At 38.5% G+C, this 18,802-nt stretch overlaps 1 protein-coding gene across 4 annotated transcripts in view; it reads right to left on the bottom strand.

Moving 5' to 3' along the window:
* The window catches only part of ESF1 (ESF1 nucleolar pre-rRNA processing protein), a 35,222-nt gene that overhangs the window by 15,903 nt on the left and 517 nt on the right, over positions 1-18,802 (bottom strand). For 3 of the 4 annotated variants that reach the window (XM_075203947.1, XM_075203948.1, XM_075203946.1), the window contains exons 2-9: positions 16,528-17,163; positions 14,888-15,306; positions 12,148-12,261; positions 11,096-11,196; positions 9,774-9,926; positions 6,872-6,986; positions 5,264-5,408; positions 3,233-3,394 (exon numbers count right to left, since the gene is read on the bottom strand). In XM_075203947.1, the coding sequence (XP_075060048.1) occupies positions 3,233-3,394; positions 5,264-5,408; positions 6,872-6,986; positions 9,774-9,926; positions 11,096-11,196; positions 12,148-12,261; positions 14,888-15,306; positions 16,528-17,110 (1,792 nt within the window). In that variant the 5' untranslated portion in view covers positions 17,111-17,163. The remainder of the gene's footprint in view (positions 1-3,232; positions 3,395-5,263; positions 5,409-6,871; positions 6,987-9,773; positions 9,927-11,095; positions 11,197-12,147; positions 12,262-14,887; positions 15,307-16,527; positions 17,164-18,802) is intronic. The other variant, XM_075203950.1, reaches the window with a different exon arrangement.

Below are 18,802 nucleotides of genomic sequence, written 5' to 3'. Positions count from 1 at the left end.
TAAGAATAAAAATCATTCAATCCATCTACTAAAACACTTAACAGAGTTAATCAACCCCAAAGTAAGAACATTGTACTGAGAACCATACTTTTCAAATATAGTGTGCCTGCCTGGCAAATCTTAAGAGTAAAAAACTAAATAGCTGCCTGGAACGTAGAAACAAGGACTTCCCGCTGGCCAGACATAAGCTGATCCTTCCACTTGGCGGGTGCCTATACTGGACAGCTTGCGGCTGTTTGTCAGATGGACGGAGTGATCGGATATCTTCGCAACTGGAAGATTACCACACACAGAGAGATGAATGGCGGTCAGACCACAGCTGACTATTATCGGGCATTGCACTGCTTTTAGGCAAACCCGTGCTGCGCTACAGGGTCAGTTGACAGTTTTAAAGAGAACTTTTCTGTTTTGAATATTTATTTTATTACGTAGAGCCTCGGGACAGCATAAAACAGCATGCTCGCACCCAGGGAGGCTTCCTTCAGCTTCCCAGCCCTGTGCGCATGTAGGACATAGGAAGAAAGCTGCCAGTACGTATTGAGCAATATGCAGAATAACATGCTCTCAAACTGTAGGGAGTCTCCCAGCTTTTAGCACATTGGCTCTGAACAATTGTCCGAGAACAGGACAAGAGCGATGGACCACAAAGAACTAATTTGCATAATGCTGAAATTAATTTTAACAAAAAGTAGACAGAGAGGGAGGGGCTCCATTTTATAACAGATTTTCTTCATAACAGTGTGTATGTAGTAATAACACAAAGAAATGTGACTACTGAATCAGTTATCAAGGCAGAGCATCCAGTGACTCTTTTCAATGCTCATAAAGTATTGAGGCAAAACGGAGACTGGTATGAGCATCATGGAAAAGTCAGCAATAACTACAGAGCTAAAAGTTTCTCCCGTTGTGATCTATGATATCTATATTTATAACTTGTCCAGCATCAGCCAAACATCTTGTATATTTTTACGTGTAGAAATCCATCTGTTAGCATCTACCTCCATCACTATTCACAAACATCTAAACGAGAACGGAGTTACCGCCATTGAAAGGGTTACGTGCTAGGGCCCTATTTAGAATGAGGTTCCTGTAAAGAAGTCAAAATGTTTTCTCTTTTTCTTTTACCATCTTCTGGATCTTACAGTAAATATTTCCATTATAAAAAAAAAAGTGCTCCCATGAACAAACTGTTTCAAATTTATACTTCAGATGACTGGCAATTACAGGAAATCTAATCAAAATAGAAGCCTGAAAGTATTAGTGTGTTCTCATACAATATGAAGGAAATGAGGAGAATAGTTTCCATACAGTAATATGATGCATTATAATAAAACAAGAATAGACACTATGGGGCGGAGCGAGGTTCAGCTGTGCCTATTTCCAGCCAATACGGTCATCTCGCGCTGTACTGAGTTCTCCCTATGAGCGATATGCATTTGTCCTGAAAGCTAGATATGTTACATATATGTGATAAATGTCTGCCCTGTCAGTAGATGTGATCATGAGGCCACCAAAGTCAAGTGGTTTAGTAAGCAAGGAGACATCAGCCCGGAAGGGTTACTTGTGAATTTTTTTTTTTTCGTTTTATTGCAGAAATTGAGACTATTGTCCCCTCTACCTAGTGTTAAAGACTAGGTCAAGACAGGTCCTATATTGTCCTAAGCAATAAACTTCACCACTCCCCTACACACAGTGGAAACAGCCATTTTTCAGGATGAGCCACAATGAAAGAAAACGCAGCCAACCAACTCACTAGAAATCAGCACCATAGTGCCTAACGGATGCCGCAGTTTCAGCACCTTCTGAACACACAATTGCTGGTTGTATACAGCTGAGGCCCTGTTGTTCTCTAGCGGTGGTTGAGCCAGTCACTGGCTGCATAAACCTATTATAGTACACAAGTTAACCCGTCCATGATAATCATGCATTCTAGTCAAATCAAGCTACTTAAGGTGTTAAAAAGGTTATTGTCATGCATTTGGGCCATAGCCCAGGCCTCAACCACTCCCCACTGTCACCCCCGGCAACCACCAACCACTCCCAACTGTCACTTCTCCTTCAAGAAATATATATATTTTTTTAAAATCTTTATAAACACTTTTAACAATTAAATTAACAAATTAAAAACATCTTAGTATACCAAATTTCAGCCCTTTCTGATTTTTTTTCCCCACACACACTAAGAATTTAGTAGGTCAGTGTATAACTCCGCCCAGCAGGTGGCGCTGCAGCTTGGTTTTATTTTTGCCACTCACACACAGACAGACTAACACACGCCACTAGACATTTATATTATAGATACTATAAAGAAATAAAACAATACCACCATCCAGCCAATGGTCTGAATACAGAAACATGAAGCACCAATAAGCGTCCTGCACTTTGGTCTTGTAGACAGGACACATGCTTACAGGGAACTAGCAATAGATTATAATGTAGTAGTTGTTACATAACCTCCTATTACTGGATGTGTGGCTTTGCATTACCTTAACTGACAGATGACACATTGTGCTTAAAATCTCTAAATACCATAGAGAGAAATAATCTCACCAATGTACTATAAAAAGAAAGTAATAGGGACGGATGGGACAGATAAAATAGATAATTAAAAACACATTTCAGGAGCATATAGATAGTTGTAATACAACAGGAAGTCAGAAAGCAATGTATTAATATTTAAAGTCCTCTTTAAAGCAATATGTTTGAGATGACAGCTGTAATGGCCCTAAACTCTTATCCCTGTTATTAACTAGTTCATAAAGGAAAGGTATAAATTGGGACCTCAAACACCAGTATGTCATGTTTGCATTATAGTGTGAACAAACACCAAATCATTTACATCAAAGCCCAATTTACAAGAGTTTAGTGGTCTCAACCAATGTTTCTTAAACCTGGTCCTCAAGTCCCCTAACAGTGCATGTTTTCCATATCTCCTTGCTTTAGCACAGGCGTACTCATTATTGACTGACACACTGTAACTAATCCATAGGTGGTATAATTACTTCCCTTGTCACCCTGAAAACATGCACTGTTAGGGTGTTCTGAAGACTGCGTTTGAGAAACACTGGTTTAGATTAAGGGGTTGGAGACACTTCCCCGCTTGCATAAGACTGAAAAGAACCATTGCACATTTCATGTTAAATGTTATAGTGTCCCTTAGTGGTGATTTGCTGTATTACCACACCACAGTAATATTATTATAATCATTGAAGTAGAGGGATATAACTATTACCTGGCACCCATTTTACTTCCATTCCTATATCCTTGTCCTGCTGCTTCTTTTCTTTTTCCTGGATGCTTTTAAGCAGCTCCCTGTAATGAGCAATTTGTTCTTCGTCGTCTTTTGGTCCTTTCCTAGCCTTGGCCTCTCCAATCACTGCAGAGCTTTCATTGTCTAGAGGGGGAAACGGAACGCATAACAATTTCAGAAACTCTATTGCCCTGGTTTGTTTGAGCCTTACATAAGCTTTGCAGTGTCTTTATACTGGATATTTTATCTCACCTTGCTAAGAAAACCTGTCATTACTATAGCTAGGTACACACTACACGGTTTTCGTACAATAATCGGCTCAATCAGCAGACATACAACCGCTCGTTCAAAAGTCGGGTCAGTGTGTGTAGTGACACTATGGTCGAAAGTCTGCCCAAATGGACGATTGTCGCCTCGTTTGGTTGGTCGTACCGTTAAATATTTTTGTTCCAATCTCGTTTCCGTTGTGTAGTGTGTACAAACCTCCGACCGATCCACAACAGTGAGTACGAAATTACAGTCGTTGCTCACGACAACATAGCTGTAAAAAGTCGCTAACGGGACAGCTGCTCTTCCCTTTATTGTCTAAAACAAGGCTAGTGTGTATGCAGTCCATGGACCGAGCGATCGGACCATCGATCGCATGTAAAATCGATCGGCATAAAAAGTTGGTGGAAAATTCTGTAGGGTGTACCCCCAGCTTATCATTGAAAGCTGTTTCTGCATTTAGTAAGACTAATCATTGAAGATACATTGTTAGCATGCGGCTACATAACAACGGTACATAACATGTCAAATATCGTACGTTCTTTCATGCGGTGGGGAAGCATTACACAAATATTTGTGTCTATTATGGTACAGCTTTTAAACAAATTTTGTTTTGTTTTTCCCGTTAAACACTGGCTTTACAAAATACACCTACTACTCAATTATTCCTTATTTTGTTTACAGCTTCCATTTTCTTATTTTTTCTTAGTTAGTATATTTAGTATAAAGCAATGTGTTAACCAAAATAAAGTAAATTATGGTGATAATAATGAGATAGAGAAGCATATTTTGTATTTAAAGCAGACACCTAATTTAGACACAACATTCATAAAACTCACTACCCTGTTAAAATGATTGGATGATTATGCTAGAATACATGTTTGCAGGACTAACATTGATGATCCCCACTGTCACCTGAAAGCAATATAAAGAAACCATGCTAGCAATTACATTAGCTACCTATTGCATACAACCAGAAAATCACTATGGGAGTTCTGTGTTGATGGGATATAACATCTATTTAACACATACAATATTAGATCTCAGGACCAATAAAAACAGACACTGTTGTCAAAACTTAAAAAAACAATTATAAATAATATTTAAAACAATTGCAGGCAGTGTGAATTGTTGCTCCCTCTCACACTACAGCGAATACACTGTATGAATGTTGCAGGAACCTTTTCCAGTGGATAGATATAATTGCTTGTGCAACATAGTACAGCAGTGATGTTGGCATGAAATCTTATTCCTGCACAAATGAGGAAGACATTTATATACAGTGCACTAACAACTTATTTAAGTATGTTCCCTTTACAGTTTTAGAGAGAGAAAATTTTCTGATAGGCAACAAACAAAAGAGTTTCCAGCATCAACATGTGTTTTTTTTTTTATAGTACATAAGTAGATAAAATATATACTCAAGTATTAGTAAAATACAATAGAATACATATAGTACACTAACAAAGATAATTATGTAATTCCCTTACTAGATGCATGTAGCGGTATAAGTATGATGATTTTCCTGGTACAGAAATAAAATTACATTTCTAGTGAGGGGACCTCCTCTACAGGCCAGGATAACGGTGTGTGCCAGTACTCAGCATATACATGGTCTCTGGAAGCACAGGTTTAGCCTCTCCTTTAGCTAGACATTGCAGACAGTCTACACACCACACACTAGCTGATACACTGTACAAATGATGCAGACATACACATAACTATGAATGGATTGGATGAACTTACCAGGTGGAACCTCTTCTTCCTCTTCTTCTTCACTAGAGGATGCTAAATAGGCATTAAAATCCATGTCAAGAACCTCATTTTTGCTGAAGGGTCTGTTTAATGTTGTAACCCTGTCCTGATCAGTCTCATCCCAAGTCAGCTCCACCTGAAAATTGATGTAAAATAATGACTGCTATAGATAGATAAATGCAGAGTACGTTTCCATAAATAGAAGGATTTAAACTCCGTTCCAGTGAACCTAACTAAATTATTTAAAACATATATGTCAATGTTTTGTTCTTTTGTACAATCTGGTTCCGTGTGCTCCCATGCTCAGAAGAGACACTCCAGTAGTTGTAATATACATATGTATATACTACATACACTCTCTGTCTAACTGGACAATCAGATCAGTAATGATTCATGTGCGTGAGATCTCATTGGCTGATCAGGTCAGTGCATATTTTACATTGTTGTCCCTCCATATATGTGGTAGAACTGTCTCATATGTTAGCACCATAACACATAAAATAGTCTGTTCAATATAAATGAGGTGGTGAGCAAATGTATAATAGCTGTGCATTATGTTAATACCAGTGTGTATAACTGAGCAGAACAAAGCACACACAGGGCCAGGTACAGGAAATGTAATAATGATGATACATTCCTATGATCATGACACAACTGATTTAAAGTCACATGTTTTACCATTACATTACAGAAAGATGCTACCTTTTCTGTAGGTTACTGCTGTTGCTGCATTCCAGCACTTTCTTTGGGAAGAAAATGTGAGATTTTGATTTTAAATATGTCACTACATTAGGAAGTCCTCAGCCACACCACTCTTAGTAACAGAAAATATTCAGACCCGCCAATTCAGGTGATATCACACAGGTCTATTCTGTCTGGTCACAGAGGTAGGTGTAGCTAGGAATATATCTAACTATGGACTGTCAGAATGCTTAGAGCTAGAGATTACAACCATATACACCAATATACAAAGAATGTTTTGTCTCTATTGCGCTAAGACAGCTGTGATTTAAGAATGACATACAATGGATCATATAAAACGCACTTGCAATGAAGAGACAACATTATTTTAATGTTCAATTTTTCTGCAGAGATCTGTATACTAGGAAGAGTTTATACAAGTTCCTGAGGAACATATGAAATATATAGTATAGAAAGTGCCAGTGATTAGCTATACGTGCTTTTATGTCAGGTTACGACAGGATGGCCTACTTACTAACGTTGCATTTTGGTGAAGAGTTGCCCTAATCCCCAGCAGCCAATCAGTAATTTGTGTTTTTAATAATAATTCTGTATTTATATAGCGTATATATCTCCCAGGCAGCAATCTTGGACACACTCAGCTACTAGTCTATGTAATCATCAGTCCCTTCCCTCACCAGAGTATGCTTTTGGACCCATAAGAACTAAGATAGGGCCATGATAGGAATCGAAAACCCAGCGTTGTAAGGCAGCAATGCTAACCACTGTGCCATTGTTCCACCGCTTTATAGTGTCAGATTGGTTGCTATGATGTAGTACAAACTGTGCATCTAAATACATCTAAGTTAGCAAACGATAAAACCCAAGAATCGTGCAAAGTAAATAAAATGTAAATACCTTGGAGGTGACCATAGCTGCAGATGTGAACAACTTGGGCTTGTAAGCCGACAGATCCACATCTACAGCAGAGTCCTTTGGCTCCTCGTCAAACTGCACATCATCAGGAATGAACCTGCCAAGTGAAGCAGAGAGGACACTAGAAGCATAGTATTTACTGACATATAGCATCTGATAAGGCTTCTTCTCACATCATACACAAAACACGTTACATTACGGTGTTGTGTGCACTATATAGTATTTTCAGTCACTTTAAGCATTATTCCACCTACTCTGCTTGGAGTAAACACTAACTTGGTCTATGACAGCAAGATTCCATTTTATACATAGATTTCACACAATTTCAAGTCCAAAATCCTATTGATCTCCCTCATTAAAAGGCCCCTATTGCCCAGGACATACAAATACTAAACTTCTGCTTCTAAATACCAGAACAAAACATTCACCACACAAGCATGTCCTGAATTCCACACTAAAGCCATATGTTGTTATGTATGAAGAAAACATATGAGCAGATTTGGCAACAGAAGTTGTGTCCTTTTATTTTTCTATAAAATCTTCATTAAATCATATAGGCATAAGTCAATCTGTACAGAAAAGCTTAACTGCGCTTATTAACACAGTGGAAGTAGCTACTGGTTTGCTTAGACATATTAAACACAAGTTAACCCGTGCATGATACTTATGCATTCTAGTCAAATCAAGCTACTTAAGGTGTTAAAAAGGTTCTTCTCATGCATTTGGGCCATAGCCCAGGCCTCCTCAGGGGAAGAGCGTTACTTCCCGACGTAAACGCCCTTTTTTAACGTGGTTTTGTCCACATGTCACCACCTCATCATTCTTCTCCATCACCTCATCCTTCATTTTCATCGCCACATCTGTCCAGATGTCTATCCAGACACAGGGATCTCTCTCAGCGGTCCTGAGTATCACACTCCTCTCGCTCTGTCACCCCCGGCAACCACTCCCCACTGTCACCCCCGGCAACCACCAACCACTCCCAACTGTCACTTCTCCTTCAAGAAATATATATATATATTTTTTAAATCTTTATAAACACTTTTAACAATTAACAAATTAAAACCATCTTAGTATACCAAATTTCAGCCCTTTCTGAATTTTTTTTTCCACACACACTAAGAATTTAGTAGGTCAGTGTATAACTCCGCCCAGCAGGTGGCGCTGCAGCTTGGTTTTATTTTTTCCACACACACACACTAAGCATTTATATTATAGATATATAAATGCAAACAAAACTTTGCCCCTTGGTCAATATGTCAGGGAGACTGTAGAACACATGATTTTCTTTATTTGCTGTTGGTCTATTCTTTAAAGTTATTTGACTATAAAACTAAATAATTCTGACAACCCTCAGAGTTAACATTACATCCAACCTAAGTGCAAACCCTAAATGTAGAATAGGTCACAATTATAGACCAAGATCAACTTATAAAATTATTTCAAAAACTAAGGTCTTGATAACTAAAGGTTACCCTTTATGTTTTGCACATAGCTATGGGGGCCACTGATGTGGTCTTTGCCCTAGGACTACTAATGTAATGTGGCCTTAACTCTAAACATAATTGTTCAGACAGTTTACCTGTCCTACCAAGATTACAATCTAGTTTCTTGTACCTTGGGAAAGGACCTTGGGCTAGATTTACTAAGCTGCGGGTTTGAAAAAGTGGGGATGTTGCCTATGGCAACCAATCAGATTCTAGCTATCATTTATTTAGTGCTTTCTACAAAATAACAGCTAGAATCTGATTGGTTGCTATAGGCAACTTCCCGACTTTTTCAAACCCGCAGCTTAGTAGATCTAGCCCTTTGTCTGAGGTTAGAAGTGTGGCCTGTAGTAAAACAGAGTGCCATACCAACATTAATATGTACCTCTTAAAATATTCTCTAATATATGTCAAGTGAGGAAAATTAGTTCTCCTTTCAAAGATAATTCCACCCCAAACTGAAAGTTTAGTTTTGTGTGGAATATCACAAATTATACCCCATCCCTAGAGTTACCTGCCTGAGGTCCGGTGTTCTCAAGATACACAAAATTCCCGCTCATGCTCTGAATGCACAATGCCGGTCTTCTGGCTCCCACTCCGTCCAGACTGGGTCAGAAGGAGCCAGGAGAGTGTGGCAGACAATGCTGGACTCTCATGCTCCTATCAGTCTTTTACTAGACAGGTAGCATGTTGTCACTGCTTACAGAAATGCTTAGGAGCCGGGAGAGTGGTTGTGGGTGTTCACAAGACATTGAGGGATAAACCGAATCTAGAGAACGGCAGATCCCAGCTAAGTAAACTTTTAAAATGGAGAATAACTTGTAATATTCCACACACAACTGTAAATTCAAACATCACTACAGTTACCCGGGTGCAGCATTTCACAGAAACTGGCAGGTGGCCCAATGTCTTCCACTATCTAGCAATATTCTCTGCCAGTGTGGTGTCAATAACAAGACACTGCCTATATTAAAAGACCACCTTGATAGGAGAGAGGAGGGCATCGCTGGTAAGATTCTGTATAACTTAGGGACACAACTAAACTATAGACTTAAAGTCGGGCAGCACGTTGGCTTAGTGGTTAACACTTCTGCCTCAAAGCACTGGGGTCCTGAATTCAATTCCCGACCATGGCCTTACCTGTGAGGAGTTTGTATGTTCCACCTGTGTTTGCATGGGTTTCCTCCAGGTGCTCTGGTTTCCTCTCACACTCCCAAAACTCGTAGGTTAATTGGCTGCTATCAAATTGACCCCTGTGCGTGTGCAGACTGTAAGCTCCAATGGGGCAGGGACTGATGTGAGTGAGTTCTCTGTACAGCGCTGCAGAATTAGAGGCGCTATATCAATAGCTGATGACGATGAAAGATGAATAAGGCCTTTATTTTTACTGTATTTACCTCAGATCCACAAAAGAACAGCTGCTTTCAAACTCCAGCCCATCACATTCCTCGTAGATTGCACTGGCCGTCTCTGGAGTGTCACATTCTACCACCGCATAGAAGTACTTGAGACGTTTGAATTGGTATTCACGCAATTTCTCCTTATTAACCCTAAAAAAAACAATCAGAAAATCAGTGTAAAGGAGGACATTCCTTATGTAAGTGCAGGGGGAAAATAACAAACAATAGTGCTGGCATATTCTCATATAAGTGTTTTAATACCATCTTTTGTTACTTGCTATAATGCCATTTTCGGACTATGTTATAAGGTGGCAGTATGAACTTTGTATTTTATCTTCGCTTAGTAGACTGGATGTAAAATGTATTCTTGCTTTTGATGGAGGTTTGATGTTTGGCTTTTTTTTTTCTTTGTAGGTGCCATGAAGGACGTTTTTAAAAACTGGCACGTAGGCAACTTAAAAAAAATAAAAAAATATATATATATATATTTTGCTTTAGAAAATCAACTGGTAGCATGTCCCCGTTTTTATAAATGTCCAAATATGAATAAACTCTCTTTGGTTACTTGATAGTAACAGAGGACAGACGGACGTATGATTTATAACCAGCGGTGTTTTCTTCCCCCATGTTTGGCACCAAGCAGTACTTCTCAGGCTACACAGTAATTGACTGCTAAGCATACACATGAAAGAAATCAATACTTTCAGCACGTTTATGTTGGCCGGGCCACGACGGTCTGTTGTTTTTCTGTCATGTGCGTGTACAAACAAGGCCAACTTACAGCGGCTCAAGAGATGTCTCCTTTTTTGAAAAACATAGAAACAAAATATTATTTTAAGTGAAGCCATTACACATTTAATCCCCCTGCCTCCAAATGCAAATGAATGAGGTCATCCGGAGCTCTCTACACAAACTCCAACAACAGATTGAATCTTGTTAAAAGCTAGCTTATTGGGCCAGCATCAGACTGAGTTATAGAGCTCTTAAGAAAAGGCAGGGATAACGGCCATGTTTGATCTCCTGCATGACACACCGTCTGACTAAAAACATGAGGAATACGGACACGGGTGGACAGCAACATAAAAATATAATGTTTTATAGCTGGCAAGTACTACATAAAAATGGTACTAAATCAAACTTCATGAAATGTACAAGTACTATGCAAAACACAGCAACAGTAAGCTTCATATTTCCAAGTGAGAGACTGTCAATAACTCCCCACTGTGCTAATTGCTGGGGTACAGCTGGTTTTCGTTAAAGCCAGAATCTCCCCCTCTCTCTTTATGTTTTACTGTAGTCTAACGATGCGGATCACGTACAGTTGCTCTGCGGCATCATCTTCTGAAATGCTCTTTAGTTCCACGGGTCCGTGAAGCTCTTCCACCTTCAGCCTTTCCTTTCCAAACTGTGAGGGGTAAATCTGAGCAATTCATAGGGAATAAGACATAAAATGAACAAAAAGGTTATTTAAGGGGACTTTATAAAGAACAACGGTTGCATAGTTTAATACAACATAAGTTTTGCATGACTCAAACGCTCCAGGGTCACAGAGGCTTAGTTACGGCCTGGAAAAGCCAACATGCTGTTTCATGTGCACCCATCATCTACACAAAGCGGAGGCACCCATGTTATGGGCTGAACGAATAATCATCAGAATATAGCCTATCAATTCACTAATAACAAGTGACATCACTGAGGCATGTGGGACAAATAAGGTTTATCTATTGGGATTATATAAGGAAAAGAGTTACGAAATTGGTACATGATACATTTGTGCATGGTCTCATCCTTTGTTGCCCATGCAGTGCAAAGCCAGATTTATAGCCCGAACTGTATTCTATAGTTTCATTATTTATCTGGATACCAAATATATCTTCTTGTAATAGAGTTTTGGCCTACACACAATAAAGTGCCTTAATATTTAAAATAGCTAGGAAAGCTATGAAGGCATTAATATATAGCCAGAACTGTGTATTAATGAGTTGAATGATACACACAAAGCAATTGGAAGGATTACACTTGACTATGTTATTTTAGGAAAGAGATTCATATCTAACAAGGCAGACAAGCAGTGACTGACAGCTTTGCTGCAGAAATGCACTGTTATGATTGGTCGATCAAACACAGGGGTGGGCCAACTGGAGACACATGAACCTGTTTCAGCTTTGTGTTCTGTATCAGATCTCATTAGGACACGGTCCTAGTAACTGGTAGGGGTTACAGCTGCCTGTAATGAAATGTGATGAAGTGAAGAGACAATACCTTACAGAGATGCATAAAGCAAGTTAGCTGCCAGCCAACATTAATTTTCCTTTTTTTATAAATACCATTGGTTTTTTTCCTTAAGTTTTGGTCAATCAAAATCACTTACCTTCACAGAGAAAACAATTCCCCCTTTAGGTTTAAAGGAGTTTAACAGGGCGAGCAGGTCTTTAGCTTTAAGCCTATCCCAGTCCATGTTACAAATAGCCAATCGTCTGGTTACCTATAGAAAGCACAAAACAAATTGGCAACATAATGTAGCATAAACACCAAAGAGAATAAGCAATAATAAATATATAATGCATGCGTTTTCAAACATAAACTTAAAGCGTACCAATCATCTAGAGACCATGGAGGCAGCCATTTCATGGAATTAGACCCACAAAATGGCAGTTTACCCTGTTTTACTGTAAAACACAGAGTATATTTAAAGCCATCTATACCGATGGTCTGATTCCTCTGCATGCACTAAATAATCAGGCTCTGGGCATTTATGTCACTATAAAATTGCTGTATGTGGACCACCTGTTATACCTAAGTTGCCATAGAAACATCTAAGTTGCGGAATCTCAAGGAGCAGTGTAGGAAGGGATAATATGCCATTGTCCCATGATGTGGTGTTTTGTTACAAGAAATCCTCAATAACATAACACAAGGGTGAGCACAACAGTGTATAGGATCGTGGAATGATACATTACGTTTACTTGTTGCATGCTGGGAGTTAGAAAAGGTCTGATTATACACGAGTAAGGCCCCATTCATGTGGATGTATTATTCTTTATACAAAAAAGTGTTAATTTTTTTTTTTTCAGGACAAGTTCATCTTTTAATATGCATCTTACTCTAACTGAATTTCGTACCTTGTCTAAATTTACAGCATCATAAATGCACAAAAATATCTTTCTTTCCTCTTTGTTAAAGATGTGTTCTAATAAGTATGATGACACCAAATATCTGTTTATTTCCCATAACATGTGACCGTCACAGACCCCCCAAAATCCAACAGCACTAATGAGTCTAGTTGCAAAGGATTATTTAATGTTCACCTGTTCATGCAAGCAGCACCACTCAGAGAATAAAATGACGTTCGAGAACAGAAAAACAAATGTAATAAACAAGAACACAACATAAGAACGACATCATACAAGATGACATTTCCACACGCAGCAGTTTTTCTAACAAGCTATTCCTGTCCGAGACTAGTATGATGGAAGAAAGGTTAGTACTCTATCAGTGGCATCAGATTGTTAATCTGTGGCACTCCTCAAATACAGTATTTCACCAGCAGCAGAAACTGTCATACGCTGTTACTGGTTAACGACATAGGTGCCAATATAGGAACATCACCATTCTGATAATAACAAGGTTGGAGGGTTCATGTTTAACCAAAGTAAAAACTACAGCAGTTGGACATCCCCCTTTAAAGCACCATAAATGAATTAATTAAAAAAGCAATCTTTAAACATTCATAAAGATATATGTAAACATTTTCAGGACAAAATGGTTTGCATCCTATTCATCCACATTTTGTGCTCGAGACCAAGCTATTGTCCACTGCCTGAAAGCCTCCTTTACAAGTATGTTTACACAGATGTATTTTAAAAGACTGTGGCTTCTGATTAGTCCTCCTGATCCTCAGATCCTCCCACCGTCCTTGTGCCGGACAAATGGAATAGATTTTGCCAATTCTGTATTACAGACCCAGCAGAGCCGCTGGAAAACGGCTGTATGGAATAACTCCCGGGTTCCGGCTAGGGGAGGAGCACATAGATAAAAGGTTACAGGAGGCGGTAATGGAGCTTTAAAATTTTAACCTAATGGTATTTGTGGATTCTATACAATGTATGATGTATACATGCCAACTCTACCGGAATGTCCGGGAACTCCCGGAATCCTGGGAGTGCTGAAAATTCTCTCGCATCTGCAGATTAGAGCTGGCGTGTAAGGGCGGGGCTTCGTGAATCACGTCATTTTGGCTCCGACTCCAGTGACATAATGTCTGTTTTGGGTCTTTTTAACACTATACCACCACGCCTCCTGCCCTCCAGGATCTCCCGGACGTGGCCAACATAAAGTTTGCAAGCATGGAATGATGTAATTGATTAAACAAGACTACAAATTGCTTTCTTATAATAAATGATAGAGAGATTTTACAGTAGTGTTATCCATACTCGTCATATTGATAACGGGTAATTGAAAAGTACATTAAATAAAGCTTAATACCTTTCTCTAAAACATGCAATATGTATTTAATACACAGAAGATATATATTATGATGTTGAGTTTTCCAATACTCATATCTGGGTATAAGATAGTATTAGCACACATTTTATACTGGAAGATTTTAATAATGGGGAAGGAAGGATATACGGCTACCATCAGTACCAAATGTGTGAACAACCACGCCATATTTCACCTTTTTGTAATGTGATGGTTTAGCCAATAATTTATTTTCCAACTTACCTAAGGAAATGGTGTTAAATACACTGTTCCATATCCTTCATACAATTAATTCATCCCATGAAATATACCCCAAAAATTCAAAGGGAAAGGAAGTTTGGGAAATACAATTGCCACACTGTTGAATTTACACCTACAAACCCATGGAAGCAGATTGACGCTGATGTAAATTTTACTTTTATGACAGTCAAAGGGATTAAAAAAAAAAGTGAAACTACAATTAACCAACCCTCCAAGCCAAATACATTTCAGAAATGTTTTACACCACATACCAGAAGCCCAACTATGAATCTAGAAAATGAATAAGTAAATTTAATGTACAATTCTAGGCTTCTAAGTTTCACGTATAGCATAGCAGACCAAAAAAGCTTTCCGAGTGCCAAAATTACCTGGTCTCCACGAGGGGCATCTTTGTCCATTTCTCTCCAGGCGTGTTCAATTTGTACATCTTTTTCTGATTTACCAGCTATGTACTCTTCATCATCTTCATCTTCAGAACTTGTTTCAATGTTCCCTTTACCTCGAGCAAGATCAGGACCACTGTCACTGTCTTCCTCTTCTCCTGAACTAGCGCCTTCATCTTCCTCTGACTCTTCCGAGTTCTCACCATGATGCTCATCCTCCTCACTTTCTTCATCAGTCTCCCCGTCACTTACTTCATCACTCCCCCCAGCACTTTCTTCATCACTCTCCCATTCACTTTCTTCATCACTCCCCTCCTCGTCCAGGCTCATGCCAGCCCCTTCAGATACTTGTTCTTCAGACTCAATCTCGTCATTGCTGTCCTCTTCACTCTTATCTTCAAGACCTGTAAGTTTAACAAAACCTATAGTGATTAATGAACATCCAGGATACTTCTGAACATCAAATAAATCCCACCAAGTCTATTTTTATTTGGGAATAAGTTTCAGGAACACAACCAGTCCAATTTAAGAACACACAGGTGGCTAAATTGGTCAGAGCCAACCAGACACGTCAGTCAGGCCAACAGCCCAGATGTCATGGGACTCCAGTTCTAGATAAGGGCGATGTGCATGCACACAGAGCAATTAATGGCCAACTATTTTCAAATAAAAACGATTCCTCTGCCACGTCTGGCGGGCACTGGAGCCCCACAAGCTACAATTTCAAGCCAAACGTGTTGAGACTTTAAGAGCAGGAACTGTGATTAAAGAATAATAATACATCTGAAACTCTACAAGGTGACCATGTCCACAGCTGCTGAATACATAAACAGAACTTACTTAAACATACTTGTAGGTTAATTGGCTGCTATTAAAATTAACCTTAGTCTCTCTGTGTCTGACTGCGTGAGTTTGTGTCTGTAAGCTCCTATGGGGCAGGGACTCATGTGAGCGAGTTCTCTGTACAGCGCTGCAGAATTAATGGTGCTATATAAATAGCTGCCTATTATGATGACAACTCTGCTCATTGGCTATGAATGTTGAAGCAAATAATTGTTTATACAACTCGCAAGTACACAATTCCTAAATTCACTTTTCTTTTTATCTGACATTTCACTGAACTTATCAGTCATACACATGCCCCAACCACATCATTATTCTAAAGAAGTTAGTTAGCATATAATCACAATCAGTTACTTGATTTTGTTATAGATAAAGTGTATTGGAAACTTATAACCAAATGCTAATGATTTTAATATTACATACATGTCTAATATAAGGACTACGCTTTGGTGACTGGAGGAGAAATTCCAGTCATTATTTGGGGAAGCACGGTGCCACCGTGGTTAACACTGCTGGCTCACATCGCTGGGGTCATGAGTTTGATTACCAAACAGGGCCCATATTAGGGTTAATTTTGTCAGCAGCCAATTAGCTATCTGTTTGTGTTAGGGAATTTAGACTGTAGACATATATTCTCTGTACAGTGCTGCGGAATTGGTAGCACTATATAAATAAATGATGATTATTTATATTTTCTAAGTCAATTGTGCAACAGGCTATACACCACAATAACCATTAGCTCAGAAGACATGAATATAATCATCAGATTTCCTTAAAGATACCTGATTCTTCTTCTGATTCATCTTCTGATTCTTCTTCTGATTCATCTTGCTCCATCACTTCTACAGATTTTTTATTAGTTTTTAGAGGAATGTTGGTTGGTGGTTTCTGTTTGGCCTTCAGACATTCAGCCTTTCCCTTGTTTATTTCTTTAGGTAATTTACTCCCTTTCGCTTTTAGTTTAATGTTATCATTACTGTTATTTGTTTCATCAGTTGACTGTGTTTTTTTCTTTGCCTTCTGTGTTTTTTGTAATGTTTCTTTGGACTCCAGCTCAACCTTTTTCTTTAGTTTAGCTTTTTGTTTCCCTTTTTTTGTCGCTAAAGCCGTTTCTTTATCCGATGACGCATCCTCATCTGAATCTGATAGATCATAGAAACGCTTCAAATCCTCAGTGGTATTGTGGTTAATTGGCCGTCCCCGTTTATCCACTGTGTATTTAAGGTTAAACCTCTTGTCATGGAACATTCCTCGAAAGCGCTTATCAATTTTAATTTTCTTGTCCTTTTCAGACATTTCCCAAAATCTGGGATCCTTTGTGACCCTATTAAATCGCTGGTCAGAGGTGAGTTCTTTTGAAGCCATCTTTACGGTTTTCAATAAAACAGACAAATGAAGAATCAAATCTAAGTCAGAACCTTAAATGAAAAAAGAGAAACAATTTATAAATTTAGCACATGATAAGCTCATCAAAATACAGTAGAATTTACAATTTAGAGCATGACAAAGAAAATGGGCAACTGATCTAGTAATCTTCAGTTTCCCAAAGATTGATTTTATTGTGTGCCTGATCAATTCTGCCGAATAGAGACTAAATTTCATTAATAGTCTCATTGGATTGTGCATGTAGAGGTGCAGATTGCTAGCACATATGGCATGATACGCAAAAACATGATTTCCAGCATCTGCACATTAAACCTGGCTATACACCGGCTGGTCTTGCCTATCAGCCTGACCTTCGTCGGGATGGATCAATGACACAATATCATAATTATCCATATATGTACATCCGAACATTTGGCAACTGGGAAAAATATCCAGATATGATGGAGCACCTACTATGCATCCCGGTCAATAACCGGTGCCTTCCACGCCCCCATATCAGATGTAGATTGGGTGTTTTTTTATGGGCATAACCGTAGTGATTTTTGGCAAATTAGGTCTAAAATGGTACAAATGTTTGTCCAGATTACAGTGTGTATGGAAATTTTGAGTGTTAAATGGAGTGTTCATACAGGGACAGCTCCATGTGGTTTCCATTCACACAATGGTAACTTTCACATATATGTTTGAGGACTCTACAAATTGCAGTTACATATAATCTCAGCTTGCATTTTATATGTAAAAATATGTGTGTTTAACTTGATTAGCATACAAATGGTGAAAACAATTATATTTATGATATGAATTTATAATTAAGACAACTGTGACTTCATTTACCATTATTTTTCAACAAGTCTCAGTTTTTAAATTGTTTCTGGTATGAGGCTCAATAGATAATTAAAGATTCAAATATTACAAGACAATTTTTCAAGGAGCAAGAGATTAGGATGGAGGCCTGTGTATATATTTACAAAAGTAAACAATAACCTGAAATGGAGAATTATTTGAGGTCATTAAACTGCAGTCAGCCCTTGAAGAGTGCAAATCTAGGCTCTAAATAGTTAACTGACCAGGGCATCAATCACCTTTTATAGACTAGGCAGAAGGCACACTAAACAGTCAGACATCTATGTGTGAAATATGAATACAAGGAGCCTGCTTCATTAAGGATCTTAACTGGAGAAACTTCTTATTTCAGTATCCTGGACAAAACAATGTTACAATGCAAGGGGTGCAAATTAGTATTCTGTTTTGCACATAAGTTAAATACTGACTGTTTTTTCAAGTAGCACACAAATATCAACTTTAAATTTCAGTGTACAAATAAGCTATCAAGTATTTGTGTGCTACATGAAAAAACAGTATTTAACTTATGTGCAAAACAGAATACTAATTTGCACCCCTTGCATTGTAACATGGTTTTGTCCAGGAGACTGAAATAAGAAGGTTAAGATCCTTAATGTTAAGATCCTTAATGAATCAGGCCCAAGGTCTTTGTGCACTTTGAAAAAATGAGTGTCATCATTGAAACCATGCAAACCACACATTTTACCAGTTTAATCCTTTATTTAAAAATGCTAGAGCATGCAACCATAAGTAACAGCTTACATGCTTAAGTAAACTATAGACCAGGCTTGTGCAAAGCTGATGCTTTCAATCTGCTGTTGAACTACT

Source organism: Mixophyes fleayi, chromosome 3, assembly GCF_038048845.1.
Source record: "Mixophyes fleayi isolate aMixFle1 chromosome 3, aMixFle1.hap1, whole genome shotgun sequence".
Lineage (NCBI taxonomy): Eukaryota > Metazoa > Chordata > Amphibia > Anura > Limnodynastidae > Mixophyes > Mixophyes fleayi.
The sequence above is the reverse complement of the archived record's forward strand: the minus strand, read 5'-3'. Positions and strand labels throughout refer to the sequence as shown.